Source organism: Mirounga angustirostris, unplaced genomic scaffold (genome assembly GCF_029215605.1).
Source record: "Mirounga angustirostris isolate CCGP_5_RB_7025 unplaced genomic scaffold, mMirAng1.0.hap1 SCAF_1, whole genome shotgun sequence".
Classification (NCBI taxonomy): domain Eukaryota; kingdom Metazoa; phylum Chordata; class Mammalia; order Carnivora; family Phocidae; genus Mirounga; species Mirounga angustirostris.
The window spans coordinates 2,238,930-2,266,879 of NW_026991709.1; the positions used below are offsets into that span (position 1 = coordinate 2,238,930).

The following is a 27,950-nucleotide window of genomic DNA, read 5'->3' on the forward strand; positions in this document are numbered from 1 at the left end:
TCTAAAAAAATAAATCTTTAAAAAATTTTTTTAAATTAAAAATAAAAAATTTTAGAATAAATATTTTTTAAATATTTAGAAGGGTATCTTAAATATCCTGTGCTCATGTAACTAATATTGTTATAATATCCACATTACCCAAAACAATCTACAGACTCTGTGCAATCCCTAGCAAAACTCTGATGGCATTTTTCACAGAAATAAAACAAACTATCCCAAAATGTGTATGGAACCACAAAGGACCCCAAATGGCCAAAGCAATCTTGAGGAAGAAGAACAAAGCTGGAGACATCATACTTCCTGATTTCAAACTGTATCACAGAGCTGTAATCGTTAAAATGGTGTGATAGCCGCATAAAAACAGACACACAGATCAGTAGACAGACATAAAATAGACAGCCCAGAAATAAATCCATGCATACATGGCCAATTAATTTATGACAAAGGAGCCAAGAATATACAATGAGAAAAGATGGCCTCTTCTATCAATGGTGTTGGGAAAACTGGACATGCAAAAGAATTAAACTGGACCACTTTCTTATACCACACACAAAAATAAACTCAAAATGCCTTGAAGACTTAACCGTTAAGACCTGAAACCATAAAACTTCAAATTTGTTAATTCTATATCTGATAAGGTGCCAATATTCAAAATATATAAAGGACACATATAGTTCAATAGCAATAAAACAAACAATCCTCTTAAAAAATGGGCAGCAGGTCTCAATACTACCTTTTTTTCCAAAGAAGACCTACAGACGTCCAACAGACACATAAAAAGATGCTCAATATCACTAATCAGGGAAATGCAAATCAAAACCACAATGAGATCACCTCACACCTGTGAGTATGGCTAAAATCGAAAAGACAAGAAATGTCGTGTTGGCGAGGGTGCGGAGAAAGGGGAACCCTCCTACACCGTTGGTGGGAATGCGAGCTGGTGCAGCCGCTCTGGAGAACAGTGTGGAGGTTCCTCAAAAAGTTAAAAATAGAGCTACCCTAAGACCCAGCAATCCCGCTTCTGGGCATCTATCCAAAGAAAACGAAAACACTGATTCAAAAAGTTGTCTGCACCCCCGTGTTCACTGCAGCATCATTTACAACAGCCAAGACCTGGAAGCAGCCTGAGTGTCCGTGAATCAACGGATAGAGAAAATATTGTCTGTGTGCACAGTGGAATATTACTCACCATAAAAAGAAGGAAATCTTGCCATTTGCAACAACATGGATGGAACTTGAGCATATTATGCTAAGTGAAATAGGTCAGACAGAGAAAGACAAACACCATATGACCTCTCTTTTTTAAATTTTATCTTAATTTATTTCAATTCAATTAATTAACATACAGTGTATTATTAGTTTCAGAGGTAGAGGTCAGTGATTCATCAGTTGCATATAACACCCAGTGCTCATTCCATCATGGGCTCTCCTAATGCCCGTCACCCACTTACCCCACCCCCCCCTCCCCCTCCCCTCCAGCAACCCTCAGTTTGTTTCCTATGATTAAGAGTCTCTTATGGTTTGTCTCCCTCTCTGATTTCTTCTTGTTTTATTTTCCCTTCCCTTCCTCTATGCTCTTCTCGTTTGTTTTTTAAATTCCACATATGAGTGCAATCATATGATAATTGTGTTCCCCATATGACCACTTTTATATGTGGAATCTAAACACACACACACACACACACACACACACACCCCTGAACTCAGAGCTACAGAGAACAGGATGGTGGTTGCCAGAGGTGGAGGATGAGGGGTCGGGTGACAAAATGGGTGAAGGTGGTCAAAAGACACAAACTTCCATTTACAAAATAAGCAAGTTGTGAGAATGTGATGCACAGCATGGGACTACAGTTAACAATACTGTATTATCAAAAAATAATAATTTCAGAACAGTTTTATATCTACAGTTTGTTACAAGAGATGGAGCACCAATACGTTGCTACCTAAACTAACAAGCCACAGTGAACTCACATTTCCTTCATTTTCCCTAATGTCCTTTTCTGGTCCCAAGATCCCATGGGACATTTCATTGGCAGGTCTCCTTGGGCTCCTCTTGGCTGTGACAGCATTTTGGACTTTCTTAGCCTTTGATGACCTTGGCAGGTTTTTGAACTCCTGGGCAGGATCTTGCAGAGTGTCCCTCTACTGGAATCTTCTGGTGATTTTCTCATGGGTCGAGAGAGGTAAGGCTCATGGATTGTTGGGAGGAAGACCACGGAGGGGGAGTGCCCCCCTTGTCACAGTTGAAGTCAACCTTGGTCGCCCAGCAGAGGCGGGGGTCTGTCAGGTTCCTCACCACAGAATTACTGCCTTCCCCATTCTGCAATTTTCACAGGGAAGTCACCGGGCCCACACCCAAGTTGGGAGAAAGGGAGTTATGACCCCCTCCCCTGGTATCTCCCCAACATCTGCCCAGCCCTATAACCGTCTTGAGGCTGGGCCCCTGCAAGTGGTCCTCTGCCTCCTACTCACAGCCTCTGCGGAGTCCCCAGTAGGGCCTAAATGTGCCCGCCTGCAGCCCTGGCCCCTCACCTGCAGTAAATGCCCCCTGGCTCCTTTTTCCTCATCTCCACTATGGAAGCTACCCCCCAGCTACCTAAGCCTGCACAGAACTCCCTCACCCTGACCCCTGAACCTCCTGCCCTCCCCTGCTGGAGCCCCGCCTCCACCTCAGCCCAGAGCACTGAGCCCCCTAAGCCCCGCCCCGAGCACCCCTCCCCCGCCCAGCTCCCTATCTCCCCATCCTGCCCTAGTCTCCCCCAACTCCGCCTCCAACTCAGTGTCCCCTTACTGCATCCCCCTCACCCCACACCCTAAACCCCCTCATAGAAGTGGGCTCTTAACCCCATCCACCCTGAGGGCTCTCCTCCCCCCTCCCCCACTGGACTCCCTAACCCCCCCACCCAGCATGAATGCCCCGCATGAGCCCTTCACCCTTCCACCCAACACCCCGTGGCAGTGAGGGCTTCCTTGCCCCTCCCCCGCACCTCCCCGCCCCCGCACGTCACGCAGCGCGCGGGAACCCTGCGCACCCCCCACCCCAGTGCTCTTCTGCGGGTCTACACCCCTGGCCCCCAGTTCTGCGACCCCACACGTCTCCTACTGGTTTGTGGGAAGCCCCTTGTCCGGGTTTCATGGCCCTCTCACCCGGGGGTACCCTGAGTGTGGAGACCCTGGACCGCTCAGACTCTGACCCGCTGGAGGAGGAGCCCTGGCAGGCCACCTGTGAAATCCGTGAGTCCTTTTACTTCTCCCGGCCTCGGCCTTGGCCTCTTGTGCTTGAGGTGTCATCCCCAGAGACCACAGGCTGGGGCCTGGGGGACACTGTGAGAGGAGAGAGCATGAGGGTGTCAGAGGGACCGGAAGCTGTGGGTAGACCTGGGCCCCTCTGCCCCCCCTAAGGCCTCCTGCCCTCCCCTTTGTGGGGAGAAGCCCACAGGACCCCACACTGTGGCAGGGGCCCTGGGCGGGGAGGGACTTGCCACAAGGAACACATCAAGCCTCCTGGCAAGGTTGGCACTCACCACAGGTCTTTCTGGCCCTGGATGCTGGGTCAGGAGGAGCAGGTGGTACCATAGGAGGTGGCCAGGTGCATCCCCCATGCTGGGAGCCAGGGCTCGCAGGCAGAGGCCCACTGGCCACTTTCTTCCTCTGTACATGTCCTTTCTCCTGGCGGGGTCTCCATGTGGTTGTCCCAGTCCTGGAGCCGGACACAGAGCACAGCATGGATGTCATCCTGGTGGGCTCCAGCGAGCTGTCAGCACCGGCTTCCCCTGGGCCCCGCAGAGGTAAGGGTACTGGGTCCATCACTTAGGATGCCAACCCCAGGCCTGGGCCATATCTAGGGTCCCAGGCTTCTAGAATAGTCACACGCCTGGGGAGGGGCAGGAGGCCCTTTCCGCTGCCCCCCAGCTCCTGTGACATCAGGTCACCCCCATGACACTTGGCCATGTTTACATGAGAGCAAAGCAGGAGAGGGGACGGTCTCCTTCTTGTTTTCTTTTCCAGATCTTCTTGCATATGAAGTCAAGGTTAACCAGAGAGACATAGAAGGTGAGCCCCGGCCCTGGTAGAGGGGAAGGTCAGCTAGCTCTGGCCAGCCTTGCTCAGCCTCACGCAGCCGCTGGCCCTGGAGAAGGCCCTGGCCGTCGCGGGGGCCCTGCTCCTCTCCCTGCACCCACCCCAGGCCCCCCGAGGCTTCATTCCAGTATCTACCAGTGCAGTCACAGAGTTATGCAACCTTCACCGAAGTCTAATTTTAGGACATGTTCATCACCAAAAAGAAACCCAGGACCCCACCCTGGCCACCACCTCCCCTTTTCAGCATTAGGCAACCATGAATCTCCTTTGTTTTTCTGCGGATATGCCTGTTCTGGATCCCTTGTATTTCCATATGCATTTTTTAAAGATGTATTTATTTATTTGAGAAAGAACAAGCATGCGCAGGGGAGGGGGTGACGGGGGAGGGGGGAGGGAGGAGGGCCAGACAGAAGGAAAGAGAATCTGAAGGAGACTCCACGCCCAGCACAGAGCCTGAGGTCAGGGGCTCAGTCCCAGGACTCAGATCATGCCGGACCCAAGCCAAAACCAAGAGTCGGCGGCTTACCCAACAGAGCCACCCAGACGCCCCTCCATATGCATTTTAGGATCAGTTTATCAATTTTTGCCAAAAATCAAAAAACAAACAAACAAAACCCAAAACAGAAAAGCCAGCTGGGATCTTGAGGGGGATCTGTAGAGCAGCTGGGGAGACCTGGAGCTGTAACCAGGCTAAGTCTTCTGATCCGTACACAGGAGATCCTGAGATACCGTCCCATTTGCTTAGATCTTTCATTGTTTTCCGCAACGTTCTGTAGTTATCCGTGTACGGGTCTTGCACTTCTTCCGTTACGATCGTTGCTAAGTCTGTTGCTCTGTTTGCTGGTGTCATGACCCGTGGGGCGCGTCGGACGTCCGCGTCAGACATGTGCATCTGCTGTGGGAGCTTCCAGGTGCACACACAGCACCCTCTGTTTGAAGGGGGGATGTGCGCTCCGTGCAAGGTAAGCAGGGAGCTGAGGGGTGGCTTGCTGGAGGCCTCGGGGCGGAGGGGGGTGCCATCCTGGCTCTGCCCCTCACCAAGGACAAGTTTCTGGACTGCCTCTTCCTGTACGACGATGATGGGTACCAGTCATACTGTTCCATCTGCTGCGCGGGAGAGACGCTGCTCATCTGCGAAAACCCCGACTGCACCCGGTGAGCCCGGGGGCGCCGGCCCAGCTGGGGGCAGGGGCTCAGCGGGGCGGGGGGGCTTGAGGGGCTGGGGGGCAGTATGGGCAAAGGAGCCCCTGCCCACCATCCAGGGCTCGCCCAGCCTCTGGGCTCCTCGGCCCGCAGCGTGGGGGGATTTCCCCCCAAGATGATTTCCATGTCCATCCCAAGTGTTTTGTTTGGTATTGAGCCCTGACATGTGGGAGGTGAGGCGTCAGAAGATCTGCATTCCTGATTTTTCTCTTTATTGTTGTTAGTGCCAAGACGTGTGGCTTCCTCAGTCATGAGCGGGGAAGTGACGCAAACCCCGCTCCCCGCTCCCCGGGGGTGGAGGTCAGGGTCTTGGCCAGGCTCCAGCCAGGGGTTCTCCCCGCTCGCTCTCTCTGGGCCATCATTGTACTTCCGTCTCCCTCCTCCCCAGACCTGCCCCCCAGCGGATGTCCGTGCACTTGGGTTCCCTGGGAGACCCTAACTTCTCGCAGGCTCCGCAGGTGGGGCAGACCGGAGGCTTAGCGGATTCTGTGGAATCTGTCTTTGCCCGCTAATCACCCCCCACCTCGCTGTCTTCTGCAGATGGCTCGCTCGTGGGCTCTAGGTCCCTAGGTGGGACTGGTCCCCCTTCCCGGGTGACAGCTCACTCTCATCCCTGCCCCATGCGTGCGGGGTGAGTCTTTCTCCGTGAGCCTGAGGGTGGCTTCCACCGCTCCCTGCTGCCTGGTGGCCTTTGGAAGGCCACTTCCATGACTGGGACTCTGCTTGACTCTAGATGCTACTGCTTCGAGTGCGTGGACACGCTGGTCGGCCCCGGAACCTCGGGGAAAGTTCAGGCCATGAGCAACTGGGTGTGTTTCCTGTGCCTGCCCTTCCCCCACAGCGGGCTCCTGCACAGGAGGAGGAAATGGCGGGGCTGGCTGAAGGCTTTCTGTGACCGCGAGTCGGTGAGGGGCGGTGGGCAGGTGGGGGGGTGCCGCAGCGGCAGGGGAGGGGGGCTGGGCTCCCAGGACTGATGAGCCATGCGCAGGGGCCCTAACCCTCAGCTTTCTCTGCTACCAGTGGCAGAAGGCACCTCTGCTTTGATAGCTGATGATGAAACTAAGGCTTTTAAGCAAATGCTCTTGCCTCATTTTCCTCTTTGAGGGTGCGCTCCACTAGACGATCTTGTTTTTTGAAAATTACCATGGTTTGGCAGGTGTGCTTCTTTCAAGCCAGGGAGTGAGGCATTTGCAGCAGGTGGGCGTGGGGCTCAGCAGAGGTGCACCCCTAAGTCCAGCAAATGGGAGCAAAGACGTAGGCAGTGGGCACAGATGGGACATGGACGGGGCACAGCGGGGTGCAGACCCGGGGCACAGACAAGATGCAGATGGGGCACAGACTTGGGGCCCAGACAGGATCCAGACTCGGGGCACAGACGGGGTGCAGATGGAGCACAGACTTGGGGCACAGACTCAGGGCACAGACAGGATCCAGACTCGGGGCACAGACAGGGTGCAGACTCGGGGCACAGACGGGGTGCAGATGGGACATGGACGGGGCACAGCGGGGTGCAGACCCGGGGCACAGACAGGATGCAGATGGGGCACAGACTTGGGGCACAGACAGGGCACAGACAGGATCCAGACTCGGGGCACAGCGGGGTGCAGACTCGGGGCACAGACGGGGTGCAGACGGGACATGGACGGGGCACAGCGGGGTGCAGACCTGGGGCATAGACAGGATGCAGATGGAGCACGGACGGGGTGCAGACCCGGGGCACAGACAGGATGCAGATGGGGCACAGACTTGGGGCACAGACAGGGCACAGACAGGATCCAGACTCGGGGCACAGTGGGTGCAGACCCGGGGCACAGACAGGATGCAGATGGGGCACAGACTTGGGGCACAGACAGGGCACAGACTTGGGAGGCAGACAGGGCACAGATTTGGGGCACAAATGGGGCACGGACGAGGGGCATGGATGCGGGACCCCTCGAGGGTGGAGGCCAGGAGCCGTGAACTAAGCAGGAGCTATGGGTTCATCAAAGTGGGTTGAACTATGGCCTCCAAGTCCTAACCCCTGGTACCTGTGAATGTGGCCGATGGTGGAACTAGAGTCTTTGTGGATGTGATTCAGCTACGGATCTCCAGGTGGGATCAGCTTGGTTGGGGAGCACCTGCAAGGCAATGACAGGTGTCATAGGAGAGAGGAGAGAGGGATGGAGACACCCAGAGGGAAGCCAACCACGTGACCAGGGGAGAGAGGCTGGAGGGACTGTCTGCGAGCCAAAGAGCCCAAGGAGTGCTGGCCAGCACAGGGACGCTTGGGAGAGGCAGGAGGACCCTCCCTTAGAGTCCCCAGAGGGAGCCAGACCCGCCACATTTGGACTTGGGACTTTTGGCCTCCAGAGTAAAAATAAACGAGTGGTTTTAAGTCACAGTTTATATTCGGTGTTACGGCAGCCCCAGGAAGCTAAGACAGAAGAGTGGTCACCCTGGGTGAGCAAGCAGGGACAGCAAGGGACCCACACCCAGATCTGGCAAAACCAGGCACCCCCTCCACCTCTCAGCCTCCAGCTCCCCCCTCAGCCTCCCACTCCTCTCAGCCTCCAGCTCCTCCCAGCCTCCAGCTCCTTCTGGAGGTTGAGCAGAGTCTTCTCCTCACCCAGCAAGATTCACCCTGTGGAGGTGGGAAGAGTCCCCATGGAGCTGGCTTTCTGGGGCGGCTGCTGTGTGGCGGGAAGCAGGTGGGGTGAGAGGGCTGCCCACCGCCCACCCGGATGTGCCCTAGCCGTGCATCTCACTGGTGTCTCCCTGACGGGGCTGGGGGCGCCGGTGGGCTGGGAGAGGGTGTGTGCTGACCCTAGGGTGTTTCCCCACCTCCATGGGTTCCCCTCTCTCCTGGGGTCCGGTGCTGGCCCCGGGCACCCTTACCCGGGTTCTCGGCCACGACAGTTCTGGGAACACCCTGCACCACCTTGCTGGCCACCTGGGCATAGGGGTGGGCCCAGCCAGGTGCCTGGCACGGGCCGGGAGCCTGGACAGCTTATGCCCCATGGCCGACGTGCCTTTATGGTGCTTTTTGGAAAAGGAGGTGCATGCGATCCTAGTAGAACCTTCTTCCGACTCCATCAGTGGGATCCATCCCAGTGTAGACAGACGCCATGCTGGCCAGCTGCAGGAAATTTCCCTTGGGAAGGAAATGAAGTCGATATTCAGAAGTGTTAATGCTGGCCCAGTGCTGAGTCGGGGGGGGGCAGGGAAGAAGGAGCTCCCCACCCCACCCCAACCCTCCCCAGCTGCAGCAGGGGACCAGGACGCCCCCAGGGTCCATCAGAGCCACACCCGTGCTGGACCCCCTGCCCTCCTCACGCCCACCTCTGAACTTGCCAGCCCCCCACCCACTGGCTCCAGCCACAGACAGACCCTTCCCCCTGTGGCTCTGGGGCTCCTGCTCAGGCCTGCTCCCAGCCAGGTGGTGGCTTGATGCCCTGTTTGTGGGAGGCCAGGCACCCCCAAGTGCATCCTCCTGGATTCACGAGTGGGGGTCCTGGAAGGGGTGGGTGTGTGTCCTCCCCCGGCTCTCCGGTCCTTTGTCCTCGGCTGGGAGCTCTGAGGGCTGCCAGGTGGCTCAGGGACCACACCGAGAGCCCACACGGGAAAGGAGAGGAGTCGGGGAATCCCACTGCTGTACCTATTCAGGATCCCCCAAGAAATCCAGAGGAAGTGCTTCCTCTCAGATAGAATTGTCTTCCTCCACGATCAGGAAAAGCTCCTCGCTCCTGCCTTTCCCTTGCTCGAGATGACCCGGTGGGAGTGAGGGCTGCAGACCTCAGCCTGGGGGGCCGCGTGGGCAGAGCAGGGCCTGTCTCCCTCGATGGGGAGATGCCTCTGCGGGACCAGAAAGAATTTTCCTTGTGCCTCGCAGGCTCCGCAACCGAGTCACCATGAGAACTGTGTTTTTAATAGGAGAATCCCCTCGAGACGTATAAAACAGTGCCCGTGTGGAAGAGAGAGCCAGTCCGGGTGCTGTCCCTCTTTGGGGACATCAGGAGAGGTGAGCGTAGTGAGAGGACTGGGGGTCCTGCACTGGGGACGGGAGCCGGAGAATGTTCCCTGCGAGCCTTGCGCACCACGGTCCCGGCGGCCTCACGGGCACCCCAGCTGCGAACCTGGTGCCGGCGAAGAAGCCAGGAGGCACGGCCCCAGGCCACCCCGCCCGGACGCTGCATCCCTTGGTCTAATGTGTAAGGTCCTTCCTGCACTCGTCTTCCCACCAGCAGGCCGAGGGCTCGGTGCCCGGGGCTCCCGCAGCCACGCCCACGTGTCCCACAGCCTGGCTGGGTGACCTCAGCCTGCACACCGCAGCCTGGCGGATTTCCTAACTCAGAGCATGACACCACAGCCCCGGAAGGCCTGGTTCTGCAACAAATTCCTTGACTTAAATCAATACACAGTCGAGTTGGCTTGCTTGGTGTGGAATGTCACGAACGGCTTCATCCTCAGCCCCAGTCGCCTGGTTAAACAGAGCGTTTGCTCATGTTTTCGGGTCAGTCTTTGGCCATTTCATTCTGCGGGGGTCAAACGCTGGCCCTTCTGTGCCCTCCTCATGTCTCCCCTTGCAGAGCTCGAGAGTCTGGGCTTCTTGGAGAGTGGTTCCACCCCGGGAGGACTGAAGCACTTGGACGATGTCACGGATGTTGTGAGGAGGGACGTAAGTAGTACCGTGTGCCTCTGGGGCCAGGGTGAGCGCAGGTGTGCGGGACATCCCGTGGGGGCCGGGGCGTGTGGCTTGCAGGGATGGCAGGCACGCCACGGGCAGTGGGAGAGAGGAGAGGGTGGTTTTCGTGACCCCCACACTGCCCACAGCCCAGAGCAGAGCCGTGGGCCCGACCTCCAGCCGAGGGGTTGAAATGCCAGGGGCCAGTCCCAGCACTGGGGACGGTGGTGCCCGGACTGTGGGCTTAATCCCGCCCGCCATCTCACAGAAAGTCTTGAACTGAACAGCCGGTCACTGTTTGGGGGCATCCTCCGAACACGGCGGCAGAATGTTCCGGCTCCCTCGAAGGCTGTTTCCTGCTGGCCCAGACAGTGGCCTTGGAGGAAGTGCCTCCCGATGACTCAACAGGACACCGCTGAGCCCAGAGCCCTTCCCAGCTGGCGGGAAGGGGCTGGGAAGCCTCCTCTGGAGGCGCCGGGACAGGAGGACCTGGTCCGTCGGGCTCTGGCAACAGGAGAGAGGATTGGAGCCCATGGTCCTGCGAACCACCACCCGTGGGCAGAGGGTTTGGGGCCGGCTGGTCACAAGGAGGGGCCCGGTGGGGGTCCTGCTCTGCCCTGCCTCAGCGTTCTGCACCCCGGCCGGCCCGGGAGCCCATGGTCTGAGGAGCTAGTCCTCCTCTCTGGCCGTGCCTGGGGGAGCCCAGCAGCCTCGTCCTGCCCCGGGCTCCCCTGTCCCGAAGCCAGCGCAGGTCTCTTCACGGGGCGGGGCACACCCGAACCCCCTGCCCTTAACCTTCATTACCATGGGCCTCATCCGAGACCCCACATCTGCCCTCACCCCACCCCCTGTGGACAACCCACTGTGGGGCATTTCCGGAGCGTGCCCCCGCATGATGCTCATCCCAACCCCAGGGCCGAGTCCTCAGACAGGGTGTGCAACAGGACAGGGACATCTCCCTGCCCACTGGCTGTGGCTCCCAGACACCCGCCTTCCCTAGCGAAGCCTGCGGTCAGTAGCAAGGCGGGACATCTGTTTTCTACGGCTAGCCTGTGGCCTCTATCATTGATAGTCATGTGATGCCTACGACCATCAGCAATGTGTGCCATCATTTTTGATAGTAATACTCGAAATCTGTGTTCTCTCAGTAGCCATGGGGACAGCTGTTACAGCAACCCCAGCTCCGGGGTGCGTGGCATCACTCAGCGCCCCGCGCCACCCCTCCCACCTCACTTCCTTTCACGAGGCCTGTGACACGGACCGGACTGCTCGCAGCCCCTCCTAGAGATGGGGAGCGGCCGTCCCCACCTGCTCCTGGCTGTGGGTTTCCAGGAGATTTAAAGTGAACTCCGGCGGGTTTCTGTTCCAGGCTGGAGGGGAGGGATTTGGGGGGGAACTGGGAGTTCTCGCTTAGACTCCGTCTTTCTCTGTGCGCGGCTTCACCGTGACAGGTTTGGGGGGTCAGCGGCTAACTGTCGGGTTGCTTGTCTGGAACCGTCAGCCCACACTCGGCGCCTTGCGCCCCTGACCCGCCTCCTCTGTCCGGACACCCCTGCCGTAAGCTGGGCCAGAGCCCCGTGGCCAGATGCCCCCAGGGTCACACTCAGCGACATTAGCCCTTGGGGACACGGGGACAGGGTGGAGGCGGCTCAAGGTTTGGGGGCTTACCGTAGGATGCAGGCTCTTGCTGAGCAGTTCGGGGGACAGTCCAGGGGGCAGGGGCTATTAGGAAACCAGGGGTCCGGTATCTGGGTCTCTCGTTAATTTATTTTAGTAGAAAGACAGGGGCTGGGATTGTCGTTAGCGGGAGTCCCTCAGGCCACCCGGAGAGGAGCACCTGTTCTTGAAGAGCATCCTTTTGTTGTCTGCTCAGGCATGAGTGGGGGTGGATTTTATCATTTTCCGCGGGCCTGCAGTGACCGGCTGGCAGGGAAGGTGGCGGCCCGGCGGTTAGCTCCGGGCCGCCGGATGTCACGTCGAGGGCACACACGGATTCCACGTGAATCCTGGCGCGTCACTGTGCCAACCTTCCCAGGGGCGCTTCTGTAAGGCGCAGAGGGGTCACCTCAGACCCCGAGTGCCCTGCGGAGGGCTGGCCTCCCCTCAGAGGATGGAGGCCGGGCTCCGCGCGTCCCCGAGGCCAGTGGCGACCGAGAACCACTGCGGCAGGACTGACTGGTGGGCCTCACTGCCCCACCGGGGGGCTCTGCAGGGGCTCAGCCTCGTCGTAATCCTCCCACCTGGACACATGAGGTGCCCGCTGCTGTGGGGACACTTGGCCCCTGAAAGCCTGCAGCGGACAGGGCTGTTCCGGCAGGACAGCGTGTTGTCTCCCGCAGGTGGAAGGATGGGGCCCCTTCGACCTCGTGTACGGCTCCACACCCGCCCTTGGCCACGCCTGCGACCATCCTCCAGGTAAGAGACGGCGGTCTGCCCGCATCCGGGCCCTCTCGTCCCCACACCCTCCTGCATCCTGAGGGACAGCGGCATTCTGAGAAACAGTTGTCCTCGGCCTCACCCGCACGAGTAGCCTGCCCACTCAGCGAGTACGGTTTGGTGGGTTTGACCCACGGGAAGCCACGCTGCATCTGAGAGTTGGGGGGGGGGATCCGTCACCGTGGAAGCTGCCTGACCCTCACCCGCTGTGCTCTGTGTCCCTGTCGCAAGTGCTCTGCGTGGACACATGCACAGGAGGACACGCACGTGCGCTTTGCCCGCGGGCTTCTCTCGCCCTGCGTCGTCCCTTCCTAACGCAGGGCGCCTGGGTGAGGCTGGGGTCTGCGCTCGGGGCCACACGGACCCCGGGGCCCTTGAGGCTCAGCCGCTCTGGCGGGGACAGGCCTGCCCTGGGGAGTAGGTGGGGCCCGCAGCAGGCCAGCCACGCCAGAGCGGCCCTCCCGCAGTCACCCCTGCCCCCCAGCCCCTCAGCCTCCCCGCTCCCGCCCTGTCCCCTCACGGGCACCGCCCCCACACACGTACACACCCTCCCCCCACCACCCAGCGTGGTACCTGTTCCAGTTCCACCGCGTCCTGCAGTACGCGAGGCCCAGGCCAGGCAGCCAGCAGCCCTTCTTCTGGATGTTCGTAGACAATCTGGTGCTGAGCCAAGATGACCAGACCGTAGCCACTCGCTTCCTGGAGGTACGTGCAGCGCCGCAGTCTGGGTGGCGGGCACGGAGGCCTCCCCAGGGACATGCCAGTGCCTCCAGGGGACAGCACGGCTCATGGCCCCACCCCGGAGCCTCCCCTTCTTGGGGCTCACGAGGGCCCGTTGCACTCCCGAAGCACAGACCCGTCGGTGGCCTTGGAGGGCGTCCCCTGCACGTGGCTCCTGCACTTCTGGGCACGTGGGGATCCCGGTTGGTGCACAAAAACATCTCCATACACAGTGCACGCGGGCACACGCCACACACTCCGTACGAGCTCATGCACACGCATGTACTCCACACATAGTACACAGAGTGCACGGGTATACGCCACACGCGTACACATAATCACATGTGCACTCATGCGCACACACATGTACTCACCCTCTGGGGCTCAGACAGCTTGGGTTTTCTCCGCCTGCCTGAATCCTGACCCTGAGGGCAGCGTCCTGGGCTCACCTGGCCCGGGCCCCTCCCAGCACTGCCCCCTCAGGACAGCCCCCGCTGGGGCCTGGTGTCCCCCCTTCTCAGGACGTCTCCCCCACGCTCACAGCAGAAAGGCTCCTCGCCGCCCGGCCCTGTCCCCCTTGCCTGGTTACCTCCAGGATGCTTTATGCAAATACAGGCAAATCTGGTGAGGCCCCGCTCTGCTCTGCAGCTGGCTTTCTCCGCTGAACAGTCCCCTCGGAAACCCCTCCGCTGCACATCCACCTCCCTCGTTCGCTGCTTCAGCGGCAGTGTTCTGTGCAGTTTTACTTTGTATGGCCGCAAAAACCGTGTTCCGCCTGTTCCCCATTGATGGGTATTGGGGTTGTTGTAGTCTTGTAGGGGGACAAACAAGACCGCGATGCAGGGCATGTGTGGGGACATATGCGGGATGGATCCCAGGAGGGACATTGATGCGCCAAGTTCTGTCATCCTCACAGCCGTGCCCACCTGCCCAGGCTCCAGCCCCCCACAGGGCCCGCGGGGTGCACGCTTTCCTGTGCAGCCCAGCTGCGTTGGGTCCTGCGTCCCACTGTGTTTTCGGGACCTTCTGTTTTGCCATCTGACTGGGTTTGATGTGTGCACGACACACTGTTGATTTCTGTGCATTTGTTGGCTCCTTGTTGAGTCACCTCGCCGATTACGGTAGTTTCCGGTAGATTCGATTAGATTTTCTGGGTATTTGAGCTGGTCCTCTGCAAAGAGCTGTCACCTTTTCTTCTAAGTTTGCTCCTGAGACACCCTGCTCTTGTCTCGCGGTGCAGGCGCCTGTCGGACAGTGTTGGATCGCAGCGTTGATGGGACAGCCCTGTCTGTGTTTGCCTGTCACAGAAATGTGTTCAAGGCTTCCCTACACAGCTGGCTCCCAGGTCGGGGTTGATGTATTTCACTATGCTAGGGAACTTTCCAGAAGTTTCCACTGATTGCCGTGTTTTCGAGTAATCTCATCAAGAGGAGTTGTTGGTTTCCATCAAACGTTCTTTTTTAAGTCTGTGGAGATCGTTAGTTATTTTCCTCTTTAGATCTATGAAGAGGATATGATATGCTGATAGGGTTCCTAATAAGGAAGCAACCCCAGGATCTGGGGAAAATTCACTCATTTGGGTGCATGGTTCTTTTCATGTCTTTCTGAATTCTGGTGCACGACGTTTCCTTTGGGACATGCGCTGTGAGCAGCTCGAGACAACTGCTCTGTTCCATGCAGGTGTCCACGTGGAACCTGCTTTATAAACCTACCTGAAAAATGGAATTCTCCCATGAAACTGTGTGGATAGGCTGTTGCGGCCATTGTGCTAAAATGGGGTAGCTCTGGGACGCCTGGGTGGCTCAGTCGGTTAGGCGTCTGCCTTTGGCTCAGGTCATGACCACAGAATCCTGGCATCGAGCCCCGCATCGGGCTCCATGCTCCGTGGGAAGCCTGCTTCTCCCTCTCCCTCTGCCTGCCTGTCTGCCTACTTGTAATCTCTCTGTCTCTCTCTCTGTGTCAAATAAATAAATAAATAAATAAGTAATCTTTTAAAAAAATAAAATAAAGAAATAAAATGGGGTAACTCTTCTGCAGAAACGGCCCTACTACGATTTTCCATCTCTTCTGAGATTGGTTTGGTAAGTTATGTTCTCCTAGAATACCATCTGTGAGTTACAGTTTTAAAAGTCATTTTCACGGCAGTAAGTGAAGTGTTCTCATGATTCTCCTGCTTTCTTCCACATCTGTGGTGATTTTTCCTCATTAGGAAGTCTAATGCCACCACATAAAAGCAGCCAGAACTAGGTTTGTAACCTGCACTATTTATCAAAAAAAAAAAAACAACTTTGAATAAGTAATAGTGGGCCCAGCCAAAAAGTGCAGATTCCAAATGTGGGTGCCAGTTTCTAGCACACATAGAGGACAGCAAAAATACTGACTTTTGATCGTTTTGCACATGCGTTTGGCAGGTAGCAAGTGGTCCCAAACCCAAAGAAGTCCAAGAAGGGAGCTTCCCACATTTTCTATAACAGCTCGCATCTTGCTATGGACCTGCATTCCTGCTGCAGGTGGGGAAAACCTAGATGTGCCAAATGTAGGTACCATGTCTTTCAGCTCTGGCAGGTGACCCACGTTCTGCACAAAAGATTTACAACCGCCGAGTGTCAGCTTCCAAAGGGAAAGAAAACTTTATTATAGAAACCCAATAGAAACAGAAGACGAAATGAATCTACACGTAGATGAAGGTAATAGGGGGCAATAAATGGGAACAAGGCAAAGTTACATCAGATCAGGTGCTTACAACGCCCGACCTTATCAGCTGGGGAAGCCCTGTGGAGACACCCAGGGTGGAGTCCCCACTGAGAGGCCTGGGCGGCTCAGCCTTCCTGCAGCTGAGACTTCCCACTGACCATCCCCATAAGGGCCGTATTTATAGGGCCAACGACAGGGTCTGAGGTTAAACACTGGCTCACCTACGTGCAGTTTGGAGTGAGCTGCATTTCCATGTTCTCATGTTTCTATATCGTCAAGGAGCCTGGGCTATGTGTGTCTGCCTCCCCTCAGGGATTCCATCCTGGGGGGCCAGCCCAGCCTGGAGCAGGAGGGGATGTGAGACAAGATTCGTAGCCCTTGGCGTCCAGAACAGAAGGGCCAGTTCTGACCTGGAGGCCAAATCATATATTGTACATAACCAGGCTCCCGAGGTTATTCACGCAGCACGAGTCTCACAAACGCCATTCCTCAGCCTGCCTGTGCACATCCCGGTGGTGGGTTCTGCGGGATAAATCACACAAACATCTGTCCATATGGCACATTCAGTTCTTGAGGTACCACGCATAATCCAACACCATATATACCTGCAAAGCACTTTTCACATATCCATCAGTCCAGCAGCACATTGTAAGTAACACAATGAGCGGAATTATAAGTCAGGCATCCCTTAAAAACCCTCCCCAGTGGGGTAACCAATCAAACCAGGGCAAGTACTGATTTGGCCAATTTCATGTCTCAACGTTATTTATAAATTTATCCATTTTTAAAAATTATCAGTAATGTTAAAACAGCACGTTCGTGGAGATTCATTACATTTTAAGTGATGCTGCAACAGAAGGTAATCTACAGTAGCTCTATTTTGTAATAATGTTTCTCACGAAGCAGTTAATTCCTGATTCATGGTTGTGAGGGCATTCGCAGTATCCTTAACTATCTTAGAGGTCATGCAAGAGAGCTGTGTTATTTCATTCTGTTCACACATTATTAATCCAGGTATAGCTCAAATGCTGGCTGTGAGAGCAACATCAGCAGAAGGAGGTAACAGGGTTAGAGGATCATCACAATCAGCGGGCAAGGCGCAGTTCCTGCGAAGACTTTCAAGAGGATGCGACAGGCAGGAAGTTTCCCTATAGCACACGCACCTTGATGATGGTTAGGCGAATGGTTATACTGGAGGTTTGCACAAAGGCGGTAACGAAGTGTCGACTGGGGAGTATATATGAGAGTTACGATTACAAGTAGAAGGAATTGTAGAGCAATTCACACATTTCAGTGAAAGGCATAGGTCCCTAATATGGGAAAGGGAGGAGGCACATCAATGTTAGCAATTGATAATGGAAGATTAGTACTATTGAGGTGTAAGAATTTACTTAAAGAAGTCCCTCTGCCAATGATATTTTGTCTTAATAGGTTTTGGGGACTATTTCCTTTGAGTACACAAAGAACTGAGGTTTAACACATTAGTTGCCAGGTGTACCCAGAAATTATTTTCTCTTAAAAGGACAGTAGGATTGTTATGCACTGTTACAAGTATTGAGTCTCGTTTAAAACTGACATCAGTGGGGGTCTGCTTTCTCCCTTTTATACATGTATATTCACCATCATCGGACAAGGTGACGGCTTGTAGCCCTATAGTGAAATTATAGTTATCTTGACGAGTTTGGTCAGTGAGGTTATGAAAACGTCCCACACAGTTTTGGGAATAAATCTCATATCTATTGTGATACCAGCCAAAGAACAGTTGGTCCAACAGAGCAGGCTCAGCGGTTGTCCTACTTCAACGGAGACAGCTGCGGGCTGAGTCTGCAGGATACGGGTGGGTTGTGTCTCCCTGGGAAAGCACAGAACCCACATTCGTATCTATGATTCGTGGAGGGAAACATACGTTAAGGGAACATGATGTAACTTCTCATCACCAGAATACATTACTATTACTGTAGCATCCCCTCCTTGAGCAATTACTTCAGCAGGAGTGGGAATACTGTCGGATGGCTTTGTCACCGAAGGCTTTGCCCCCAGCTTCCAAGCATCTCTGGAGCCAAACCCCCATCTCCCCTTACAGGGACAGAGCCAGGCTGCAACAAGAGTAATTGTCCAATCCAATCATATTTTTGTATTGAGAGCATTTGCTTTCCAGAATTGAGTGAAATGACCTTTGTCTCTCCTTGATAATCAGGATCGATGACTCATCCTAATATTTGTATTCCTCTTGTGCCAATCCTGACCGCTCCATGATCTACCCAAATGTTTTGGGGGGAGGGCAATGAATTCCTAGGCTGGTAGGCACAGCCACCTGACAACTGTAATTTATTTGTGCTTCTCTCATAGAACGTAGATCTAGTCCAGCAGACTCAGGGATGGCTCTGTAAGGTAATTTAGCATCTGAATTAATACTCCAGCATATTAATGTTGATTGGAATGGTTTTGTCACATTGCTTATTTGCAAATAAGGGGTTTTCATCTGACCTAGCAGAGTTTCATTTTGACTAGTAGGTCTCTTGCTTAGGACTTTTAAAGTCTCAGGTAAGTATAGCTTCCATTTTGGTAAAGAGCCATCCGCTAATTTTTTTAAATTCCTGTTTAAGCAGTCCTTTTATCCATTCCACCAACCCAGCCATCTGAGGGTAATAGGGAATATGATAAATCCAGTCCATATTATATGAGGCGACAAAAGCTTTCACTAACTTACCTGCAGAGTGGAAGCCTTTATCACTCTGGATCTGAATAATTACATCATAATATAATAAGATAGTCTCTAAGGTTTTATCGTATTCTGTTGGGTGGTGTGGGCAAAGGGAGAAACCATGAAGTACCCCGAACAAGTGTCCACTGCCCCACAAATGTATCAACAACCTTGGAAGCGGGGTACCAGCCCCACATAACCTACTTGCCAAATTTGGGTGGAGGAGTCTTCCCCACTGAATCTGTCTTTTGTACTGTTGTGGAATTTTCTACTTCTGCCAAATCTGACAAATTGGGCTTTTTTTTTTTTTAAGATTTATTTATTTATTTATTTATTTATTTTGACAGAGAGAGAGAGAGAGAGCATAAGTAGGGGGAGCAGCAGAGGGAGAGGGAGAAGAAGGATCCCCGCTGAGTAGGGATCCCAATGAGGAACTCGATCCCAGGACCCTGGGATCATGACCTGAGCCAAAAGGCAGCTGCTTAACCAGCTGAGCCACCCAGGTGCCCCCAAATTGGGCATTTTAATATGGTTTCTTTTATGGCTTCCTGAGTGATGGGTATCCCACGGTCCTGGACCCACCTGTGAGTAGCCTGCTCTCCCAAATGTCCATTTTTCTCATGACCTCATTGCGCCAGTTTGGTGTCAGTCCCAGGCTGTTATGTTCGCTGCGATTTGGGCGAGCGAGTCAGCTACTTCGTTGAGGTCCACTCTGTGGAGGTAGACACACTGTGAGCATCCGCGTGGAAAACGGTAATTTTAGTATGGCGGGCCCATTGCCAAATGTCTTCCCATGGGGAGTCTTCCCTACATCTCTTTACCGGCAATGGTCCTTGGGTGTTTTTTCCATCATGTCATCCATCCCGCTAGACCCTTAGCCGCTGACCATGAGTCAGTATATAGGTGACATTGTCCCTCTTGTTCTTGGCTTAAGACTGTGTAAACAGCAGAAAGCTCTGCATTTTGGCTACTCACCCCATCTCCCTGTGTTCGTAATGTCTTTTTAAGATGGGGGTTGTAAGCTACAGCCTTCCAGAGGTTAGCATTACTAATAACTTCTGCCTTTCGTCAGTAAACCAGCCATGCTGTGGTTCTTCGGGTAAATGATCATTTGGCTTCCTCCCCATCATAGAGGAATGGGCTGATGGGACATCAGTAGAACATACTGACTCATTGGAATTAGTAGCCACATCATTAGCTTCTTCATGTGGGTGATATTCCTTTTATGCCAGGCTTAGCCTGATCTTGTCTATACCACTTCTGTTTCATTATACTAGCTTCCTGCGTATGTCTGATTTTATGAGTAGTCGGATTTCCTGGAATCCATACATACTGGGAATCTGAGGCCTCATTAATACATGATTTACAGTTATAAGCTCAGTACCAGCTGGTGTCCCTCAGCATGCCAATAATTGTTTTTTCAAATGAGGTATGAGAGGTACTGCCAGAAGGGAGCTTCCTAGCCCCAAATCCTAAAGGCACCCGCTTGCTGTCTTGTTTCTGCCATAAACTCCAATTAGCATTTTCCCCTTCCGCTGAGACCGGCAGCTCAACAGGCCCAGGTCTAACAGGCCATAAATCTAAAGCAGCTTGAATAGCTGGTTTCACTCGCTGAGAAACCTGTTCCCCAGCAGCACCCCAATTAAACTGATGCTTCTTTCGAGTAACTTTATAGACACGGTTTAATATCTGCCCCAGATGTGGGGTATGGTTTCTCTAGAACCCAAACAATCGTATAAATTTCTGAGCTTCTTTTTTATTTTGTGGTGATTTAAAGTTTAAAATTTTTTGATTAGCTTTGGGTTAATTCTTTTTCTTTTATCCCAGACAATTCCTAGAAACTTAACAGACTCAATCCTTGTATTTTAGAGGAATTAATGTCCCATCCCTTTCGTTTCATTTAGTATCAACTCTAAGGCCTCCTGCACCTATGACTCATGGTCTCCCTGGATTAAACTATCATCTGTGTAGTGAGGGGTTAGAATTCCAATGGGCAACTTAATTGGGGCCAGATGTTCTACTAGGCGGTGGCAGATCGTGGGGCTTTGTACATGCCCTCAAGGCAGCCGGGTAAATATAAACTGACGGCCTTGCCATGTGAAGCAAATTGAGTCCAAGACTCGGGAGGAATAGGGATAGTAAAAAAGGCATTTGCCAAATCAGTCACTGCGTACCAGGGGCCGGCACGGGCTTGGATCTGTTCAGTGAAGGTAATTATGTCCGGCAGGACAGCGGTTAATGGAGGGGTAACTTTAATTCCTTATAACGTGTTATTGGCCACTCGCCGTCACTTTCTTTCACTGACCAAATAGGATTATTCCACTCAGGTGTACCAGTACACCTGCCTGGAGGGAACCATGAACAGAGTCATTATTACCATTGTGTCCACTGGGAATACGGGATTGTTTTCTCTGCGCTACTGGAGATGCCTCGGAGCGGACAGGGGTCTACTAGCTTGCCTACGGTCATCGGTGTCCGTGTATGTGGAATGCACATGTTCCAAATTGATACATACCGTCGATTAAAGCCAGTTTGAGACCCTTGAGACTATGGATGCCAGTTAGGTATTCAGGAACGGACGCTAGTGTTATGTCGTAATCTCTCTTCGGTAACTGCCCTGTTTTTAGAGGAAGTGTTGTCTGCATCCCCGGTGTTACTCCCACCCCACCCCACCCCCGGTCCAGTCATGCTAACTAATCATCCTCGGAACTTGTTGGGGTTTCCTTATATCAAAGGGGCCTCTGGCCCAGTGTCCACAAGGGCCTGAGCAATAGTGGTTGATCCATTTTTCCAAAATATCACAAAATATCATAATCTCACTGACTTCCTGCTGAGGAAAATCCTCAATAGTGTCTTTCCTCACCCCCGCCTGGTGGTCCCCCCGCTGCTCCAGGGGCTCCTTCTGAGAGACCGAGGCTGAACGGGGCGAGCTTGCCTCTCGTCCACGCTCTAGTCAGTCCCCGTCTCATCATCGTCCTAGACGTCGCCCGGCAGAAGCCAGAGCTGGGCGCACTTTCCTAGTAACCCCCTTCCCTCTCCTCTCTTTGCATTTATCTTCGGCCATCCGTATGGCCCTTTCTCCACCACATGCTGGTAAGTGTGGACTTGGCCAGAAAGAACATCAGTCTGAGATTGCAGCAGCGCCTTTTGAGATTGCAATCGGCTACTCCTTTTCCGATTTGAGTCTTTCCTCCTGACGCTTATCACGATGCTCCGCATCCCGCCTGTATGCTGTCAAATCCCCGCCATCCCCGCGAGCTAGCGAGGACACCTCACCTGTCCCAGCTACAGTCCGCCAGCATCCAGAAGATGTGGCCGCTCAGCTGACTTTGTTTACTTGCCTGTGGCTCACACAGATCGGCCCGCTTGGACCATTCCTTTGCAGTGAGCAAAACTGTAGGTCTTCCCACCTGAGAATATCAGCGTCAGGGTGGGGGTTCCCTCCTCGAAACAGAAAAGGCGTGTCCTGAACCCTGCCGACTATGCCAGATACGTTCTGCACAAGATTCACAACCGCCGAGTGTCAGCTTCCAAAAGGAAAGAAAACTTTATTATAGAAACCCAATAGAAACAGAAGACGAAAGGAATCTACACGTAGATGAAGGTAATAGGGGGCAATAAGTGAGAACAAGGCAAAGTTACATCAGATCAGGTGCTTGCAACACCCGACCTTATCAGCTGGGGAAGCCCCGTGGAGACACCCAGGGTGGAGTCCCCACTGAGAGGCCTGGGCGGCTCAGCCTTCTGCAGCTGAGACTTCCCACTGACCATCCCCATAAGGGCCGTATTTATAGGGCCAACGACAGGGTCTGAGGTTAAACACTGGCTCACCTACGTGCAGTTTGGAGTGAGCTGCATTTCCATGTTCTCATGTTTCTATATCGTCAAGGAGCCTGGGCTATGTGTGTCTGCCTCCCCTCAGGGATTCCATCCTGGGGGGCCAGCCCAGCCTGGAGCAGGAGGGGATGTGAGACAAGATTCGTAGCCCTTGGCGTCCAGAACAGAAGGGCCAGTTCTGACCTGGAGGCCAAATCATATATTGTACATAACCAGGCTCCCGAGGTTATTCACGCAGCACGAGTCTCACAAACGCCATTCCTCAGCCTGCCTGTGCACGTCCCGGTGGTGGGTTCTGCGGGATAAATCACACAAACATCTGTCCATACAGCACAAGCAGCCATCGGGTGTTTCTCCCAGCCAGGTGTCTGGATACAGGAAGAGGTTGGTGTGTCCACAGCAATTGGGCTCAGGAACAGTCCACATGGGACCCCTCCAGCCCCCTGAGTCCACGCGGGTGGAGTCAGCCTGTCTCCTGTTGGGTGTCAGGGACCAGGTGGCTTCTTGCCTCAGTTTCCATGGCCCCTCCCTTCCATGGCTCCCCCTCCCATCGGTGGAAGGTCCGCCTCCCTCCCACCCCCTCCCCATCCTTTCGGGGCCTTCTAGGGAGACTCGGACTCCAGGATCCAGGCACCAGGCAGCCTCCTTGGCTCCCAAGGCCCCGGCCCTTCAGAAAACTCTCTGTCTGCCAGCAAAGCCTCTTATCTTCCCGAAGCAGAACAATCTTGGCTCAAAGACCAAGGACATCTTTATCCTTCAGGGGAATCCACCTCTGAGCTGGAGCGGGTGGGGAATCCTTGCCTTGTGACCTGTGGGAATGAAAAAATGGAAAATCTACTGGTTAAATTTTTACGATAGGATCTCAGCCTCTTTTCCTCCTAAGGTCATAAAGGAAGCAGATTTGACACATGAGCAGAGCAAGGTTGCCCGAGACACAGTCTGGGAAGGCCCGACGTGGTGCCCGCGGGACTGAGGCCTGCGGGCACTGTGGGGGGCAGGGGTCGTCACCCTGATCCCCAGCCGACGTGTCCACCCCACAGGCCGACCCGGTGACCATCCAGGACGTCTGTGGCCGGGCCGTCCAGAACGCCGTGCACGTGTGGAGCAACATCCCAGCTGTGAGAAGGTTCCCTGTGTGTTCCAGGGCCCGTGGGAGCTGGGGCGGGTGGGGGGGGGCGCGGACGCTGGCGCAGAGTCAGGCTCGCCAAAGAAACGCAAGTTTGAGAACACAGAGCTATGCCCGGGTCAGGGGCTGTGTCTGGTGGGCCTTTGGTCCACCCCCAAAATTCGGGGCATGCTCAAGGTCAGAAGGCCTGCTCCCACTTTGGGGACCTCTCCCCAGCTTCGTGCACTAAGGCTGTCTGAGGTGCTTCCCAAGTCCTGAGAAGAAAGTCCACACTCCCAGACACATGTCACCTGGCCACCTGCGCCCTGGAGCCCTACCCCCAGCCTCTTGGAGCTCCGCCCTGCCCTACACACCCCCACACCTGCACACACTCACACCCACCTGCTCACACTCATCCACACACCTACACCTGCCCACACATTCATGCCCATCCGCTCACAGACCCACACCTGCTCACACATATTCACATACCTGCTCGCACGTTCACACCCACCTGCTCACACTCATCCACACACCCACACCTGCTCACACATTCACGCCCATCTGCTCACACATATTCACACACCTCACATTCATCCACACGCCTGCTCGCACTCAGACCACCTGCTCACACTCATTCACACACCCACACCTGCTCACACATATTCACACACCTGCTCATACACTCACACCCATCTGCTCACACTCACCTACACACCCACACCTGCTCACACATATTCACATACCTACTCACACACGCCCACTTGCTCACACTCATCCACACGCCTGCTCACACACCCATCTGCTCACTCATTCACACCCACACCTGTTCACACATTCACACCTATCTACTCACACACACCTGCTCATACACGGACATCCACCTGCTCACATTCTTTCACACATCACATCTCACAGCTGCTCATGCTTACACCTACCTGCTCAAGCTCACACACAACTCACAGTCTTTTGCTCACATTTACACACCTGCTCATACATTCCTATTCAGCTCATGTTTGTTCACACCCTCACACCCACCTCCTAACACTCGTTCACACATCTGCTCATGCTCACACACAGGCTCACATCCACACACCTGCTCACATACCCACCTGCTGACACTCATTCACACACCCACACCTGCTCACACATATTCACATGCCTGCTCACACTCACACCTACCTGCTCACATTCATTCACACATCACACCTGCTCACACACAGCTGCTCATGCTCACAGAACTCAGTCCTCTGCTCCCGCTCATTCATACACCTGCTCATATGCTCACACCCACCTGCTCACACTCATTCACACACAGGTTCACACACACTCATGCTAACAGAAGCTCACCCACAATGCATTTCTAGGCTGTACTGAACAACAGTCCCTCAAACACACCGTGTCTCGGGCTTTCACACGTACCCCTTCTCTGCTGCCTGAACATTCTTGGGACTGTTCTTTCTCATGAACATCCTGTCTGCCTCCCGGCCCCCAGCACACCCCCAGCCCCTGCTCCCCGGCCCCACTCCTCTGGACAGCTTTCTGCTCCCAGGACACCTGCCCTCACTCTTCTGTCCTTACCTGCACACTGTGCCCAGAGCCCCTGAGGACACAGCCATCTCCCTCCCCCACACCGTGCCATGTGGCACTGCCCTTGTGTTGAGCCAACACTGACAGGATCTAAGCGAAGTCATGTCTTCTCCTCCTGACAGCGAGTTTCTGGAAACTTCTGCCCACCCACCTCCCAATCCCAGAATGCCCCTAGCCTGTAGTTCTAGAAACTTCTGCCCACCCACCTCCCAATCCCAGCATGCCCCTAGCCTGTAGTTCTGGAAACTTCTGCCCACCCACCTCCCAATCCCAGCATGCCCCTAGCCTGTAGTTCTGGAAACTTCTGCCCACCCACCTCCCAATCCCAGCATGCCCCTAGCTTGTAGTTCTGGAAACTTCTGCCCACCCACCTCCCAATCCCAGCATGCCCCTAGCTTGTAGTTCTGGAAACTTCTGCCCACCCACCTCCCAATCCCAGCATGCCCCTAGCCTGTAGTATGGCAGATGCTCATGGCAGAGCCCGCCAAGCCTTGGCGCTCGCCAGGCCCACACCCTGGCTCTGTGTTTGGGTGGAGCCCAAGTGAAGCAGCATTCCAAATGTGGTTTCCGGGAGCCTTGAGCTGACGTCAGGCTGCCTCTTCTGCTCTGCTCACTCTCACTGCCCTTCCCCCACTTCACCCCCTTGGGCGCGGCAGGTGCCCAGGGAAGCAGGGAGGCAGCTGGTTCCCAGACATAAGGCTGGAAGCAACGTCTTCAAATGGGCACTTTCCTTGAGGCTCAGAGCCTCCCAGTCGCTGCCCGACTGTTGGCAGCTACCTCAGGACAGACAGCCTCAGGCAGTAGGGCAGCCCTGGGGAGGCATTTGGGGGCTGGGATGGGCGCTGCATGTTTCTGCCTCCTCATTTGCAGCCTTAATCCCCAAAGTAAACCCCGAAGTGTTCCCCAACCCCGGCGGGGTGCCTGGGAGCCCGAGATGGGGCCGGGGGTGGGTGGTGGTGGCTGCCGTGTCCAGAAGCCACGCGGGGTGGGTCCCACCGCTTGCGTCAGCTTATAAGCCAGGCGGCCTGTGTTCTGCCCCCGCCGGCCCCACACGCAGGGCCTCCAGCACAGGCAGCCTCAGGACCCTCAGGGGCCGGGCTTGGTGCCTTTCGGGTCTTGGGTACAGGAATTCGTTGGGAATGATGCGCAGGGCAGTTAACCAGCCCTGCCCACCGAGTCCTGCCCTTTCTTCCATGTGGGTTCCCTCCGCAATGGCTTCTTCACACAGAACGTGGACCTGCCGAGCGGGGCCAGGGTCCCGGCTCCTCCCTGAGGGAAGCAGGAGGTGCGGGGGCCATCTGGTCCCCTACCGGCCAGGACTGCTTATCATCTACCACTGGCCGGAAGACTCACAAGATGGGTGAGGTCTTCAGAGGATGTTTCTCTTAGAGACCTCTGGATTACCTAGTGAGACGCACCACTGGCTTCCCAGTGTACCCCCCACCCCCACCCCCGCCGGGCCACGGGGCCCGTGCGGAGCCCGGGTTGGTAACGAGCCTCCTTCTGTCCTTGGCAGCAGGCACTCTGGCCCGGCTTCCCGTGAGGAATTGACCCTGCTGGCTCAGGACAGGCAGAGAACAAAGCCCCCCGCCCAGGGGCCCACCAAGCTGGTGAAGAATTGTTTTCTCCCCCTGAGAGAATATTTCAAGTATTTTTCAACAGAACTCACTTCCTCTTTATAAATGATTTATTTTACTATGAAGAAAAAAAGACTTTTCCTAGAACCAGGCAACTTTCCTTACATTGTTTCTTTTTTCCTTTCCAAATTATTATTTTATTTGCTTGACTTCGGATTTCCCAAGGTTGCCACAGACGTGTCTTCCCTTTGGGTGTGGTGGTGCAGGGCCCCGGCCCTACAGTGCCCTTCTGGGGAGGGAGGCGTGGGTGAAGTTCACAGCCCCTGACCGGGGACACCACCCTGATGTTATGAAGCATATTTGCTGCTGAAAATGTTTCTGTGTGCCTGTTGAGAACTTAAAAATATATTTATTGTGGTCGTTATGGGTCACATTCTCGTGTTTCTGTGTGTAAGGATAGCCTTTATTGTATCCTGTGGGACGGGGGACTGTGCATGAGGAGGATGAGCGGGACACATTGTCCGGAGCGGGTGTGGCCCGCGCTCTCTGTGTGCTGGGCCGCGCTGGCCATGCCGTGCTGGCTTGTGACCGCCGTTGGCCGTGATCGTGAAAACCACTCAGCCTGATGATAGCCGCACGAAATCGTAGAATATCACACTCGGCAAGCAAAGGGAGCACGGACTGAGCAGGCCGCGCAGAGGCCAGATCCGCTCGCGAGGCATGAGCCCATGGGTGCCCCTTACACCAGAGGGACCTGCTTGCAGAAGGCAGGATCCCTGCTCACCCGAGCCCATTGCAGAGCTGGCTTCCAGTCACTCGTAATGAATCCTAAAGGATCTTTCCCGATGAGCCAGAGAATCCCCCCAGGGTGTAGATTAGACAGTTAACAGACACAGCTCGTCCCGGGTGTCCCTGCAGGGGCAAGGAGGCCCCCCCACCCCGGGCCCTGCTGGTTCTGTTAGCAGATATGGTGAAATCAGATAGGGAGATTGTCCAGGATGAGCCGGGGAGGCCCTTAATGTGATCACAAAGGTCCTTATCCGGGGAGGCAGAGGGAGACCTGACCTCATACAGAGAAGGTCATGACCCTGGAGAAAGAGAAGCAGCGACAAGCCAAGAAAGCCTGGGGCCACCAGGAGCTGAATGCCTCGGAAGGATCCTCACCCAGAGCTCCTGGAGGAGCTCATTCCAGACCTCCAGCCTCCAGATCTTAGAGAGTACATTTCTGTTGCTTTAAGATGCCAACCTTGTGGTGACTTGGGGCTTCCCCAGGAAACAGACACACCCGCTAGGAGAAAAGATGGGCTCCCCGGGACCAGGGCTGCCCACAGGTCCCCTGTTCTG

General features: G+C 54.8%; 1 protein-coding gene and 2 long non-coding RNA genes across 3 annotated transcripts; 1 reads left to right on the plus strand and 2 right to left on the minus strand.

Moving 5' to 3' along the window:
- The first annotated feature begins 3,134 nt into the window (after positions 1-3,134).
- On the plus strand, positions 3,135-27,019 carry DNMT3L (DNA methyltransferase 3 like). The gene is made up of 12 exons (XM_064577267.1): positions 3,135-3,234; positions 3,615-3,788; positions 4,009-4,053; positions 4,963-5,042; positions 5,123-5,235; positions 6,017-6,188; positions 9,193-9,280; positions 9,849-9,937; positions 12,283-12,358; positions 12,945-13,084; positions 23,375-23,460; positions 26,546-27,019. Exons 1-12 carry the CDS (start codon positions 3,135-3,137, stop codon positions 26,709-26,711), a joined length of 1,329 nt encoding a protein of 442 aa, XP_064433337.1. The 3' UTR covers positions 26,712-27,019.
- On the minus strand, positions 6,418-9,105 carry LOC135362540 (uncharacterized). Its single transcript, XR_010407362.1, has 4 exons — positions 8,918-9,105; positions 8,158-8,413; positions 7,311-7,400; positions 6,418-6,948 (listed from the first exon to the last, which is right to left on the minus strand). It is a non-coding gene; the product is annotated as an uncharacterized LOC135362540 (long non-coding RNA).
- LOC135362542 (uncharacterized) lies at positions 16,191-21,147 on the minus strand. Its single transcript, XR_010407363.1, has 3 exons — positions 21,013-21,147; positions 19,080-19,209; positions 16,191-16,315 (listed from the first exon to the last, which is right to left on the minus strand). It is a non-coding gene; the product is annotated as an uncharacterized LOC135362542 (long non-coding RNA).
- Positions 27,020-27,950: the final 931 nt, after the last annotated feature.

What these genes read in the sequence shown, in the direction of transcription:
- DNMT3L (XM_064577267.1), top strand. Translation starts at nt 3,135, where the DNA reads ATGGCCCTCTCACCCGGGGGTACCCTGAGTGTGGAGACCCTGGACCGC. An exon ending in TTCCCCTGGGCCCCGCAGAG is followed by an intron (nt 3,789 to 4,008) that starts GTAAGGGTACTG and finishes TTTCTTTTCCAG; the next exon opens with ATCTTCTTGCATATGAAGTC. An exon ending in CTTTCTGTGACCGCGAGTCG is followed by an intron (nt 6,189 to 9,192) that starts GTGAGGGGCGGT and finishes TGTTTTTAATAG; the next exon opens with GAGAATCCCCTCGAGACGTA.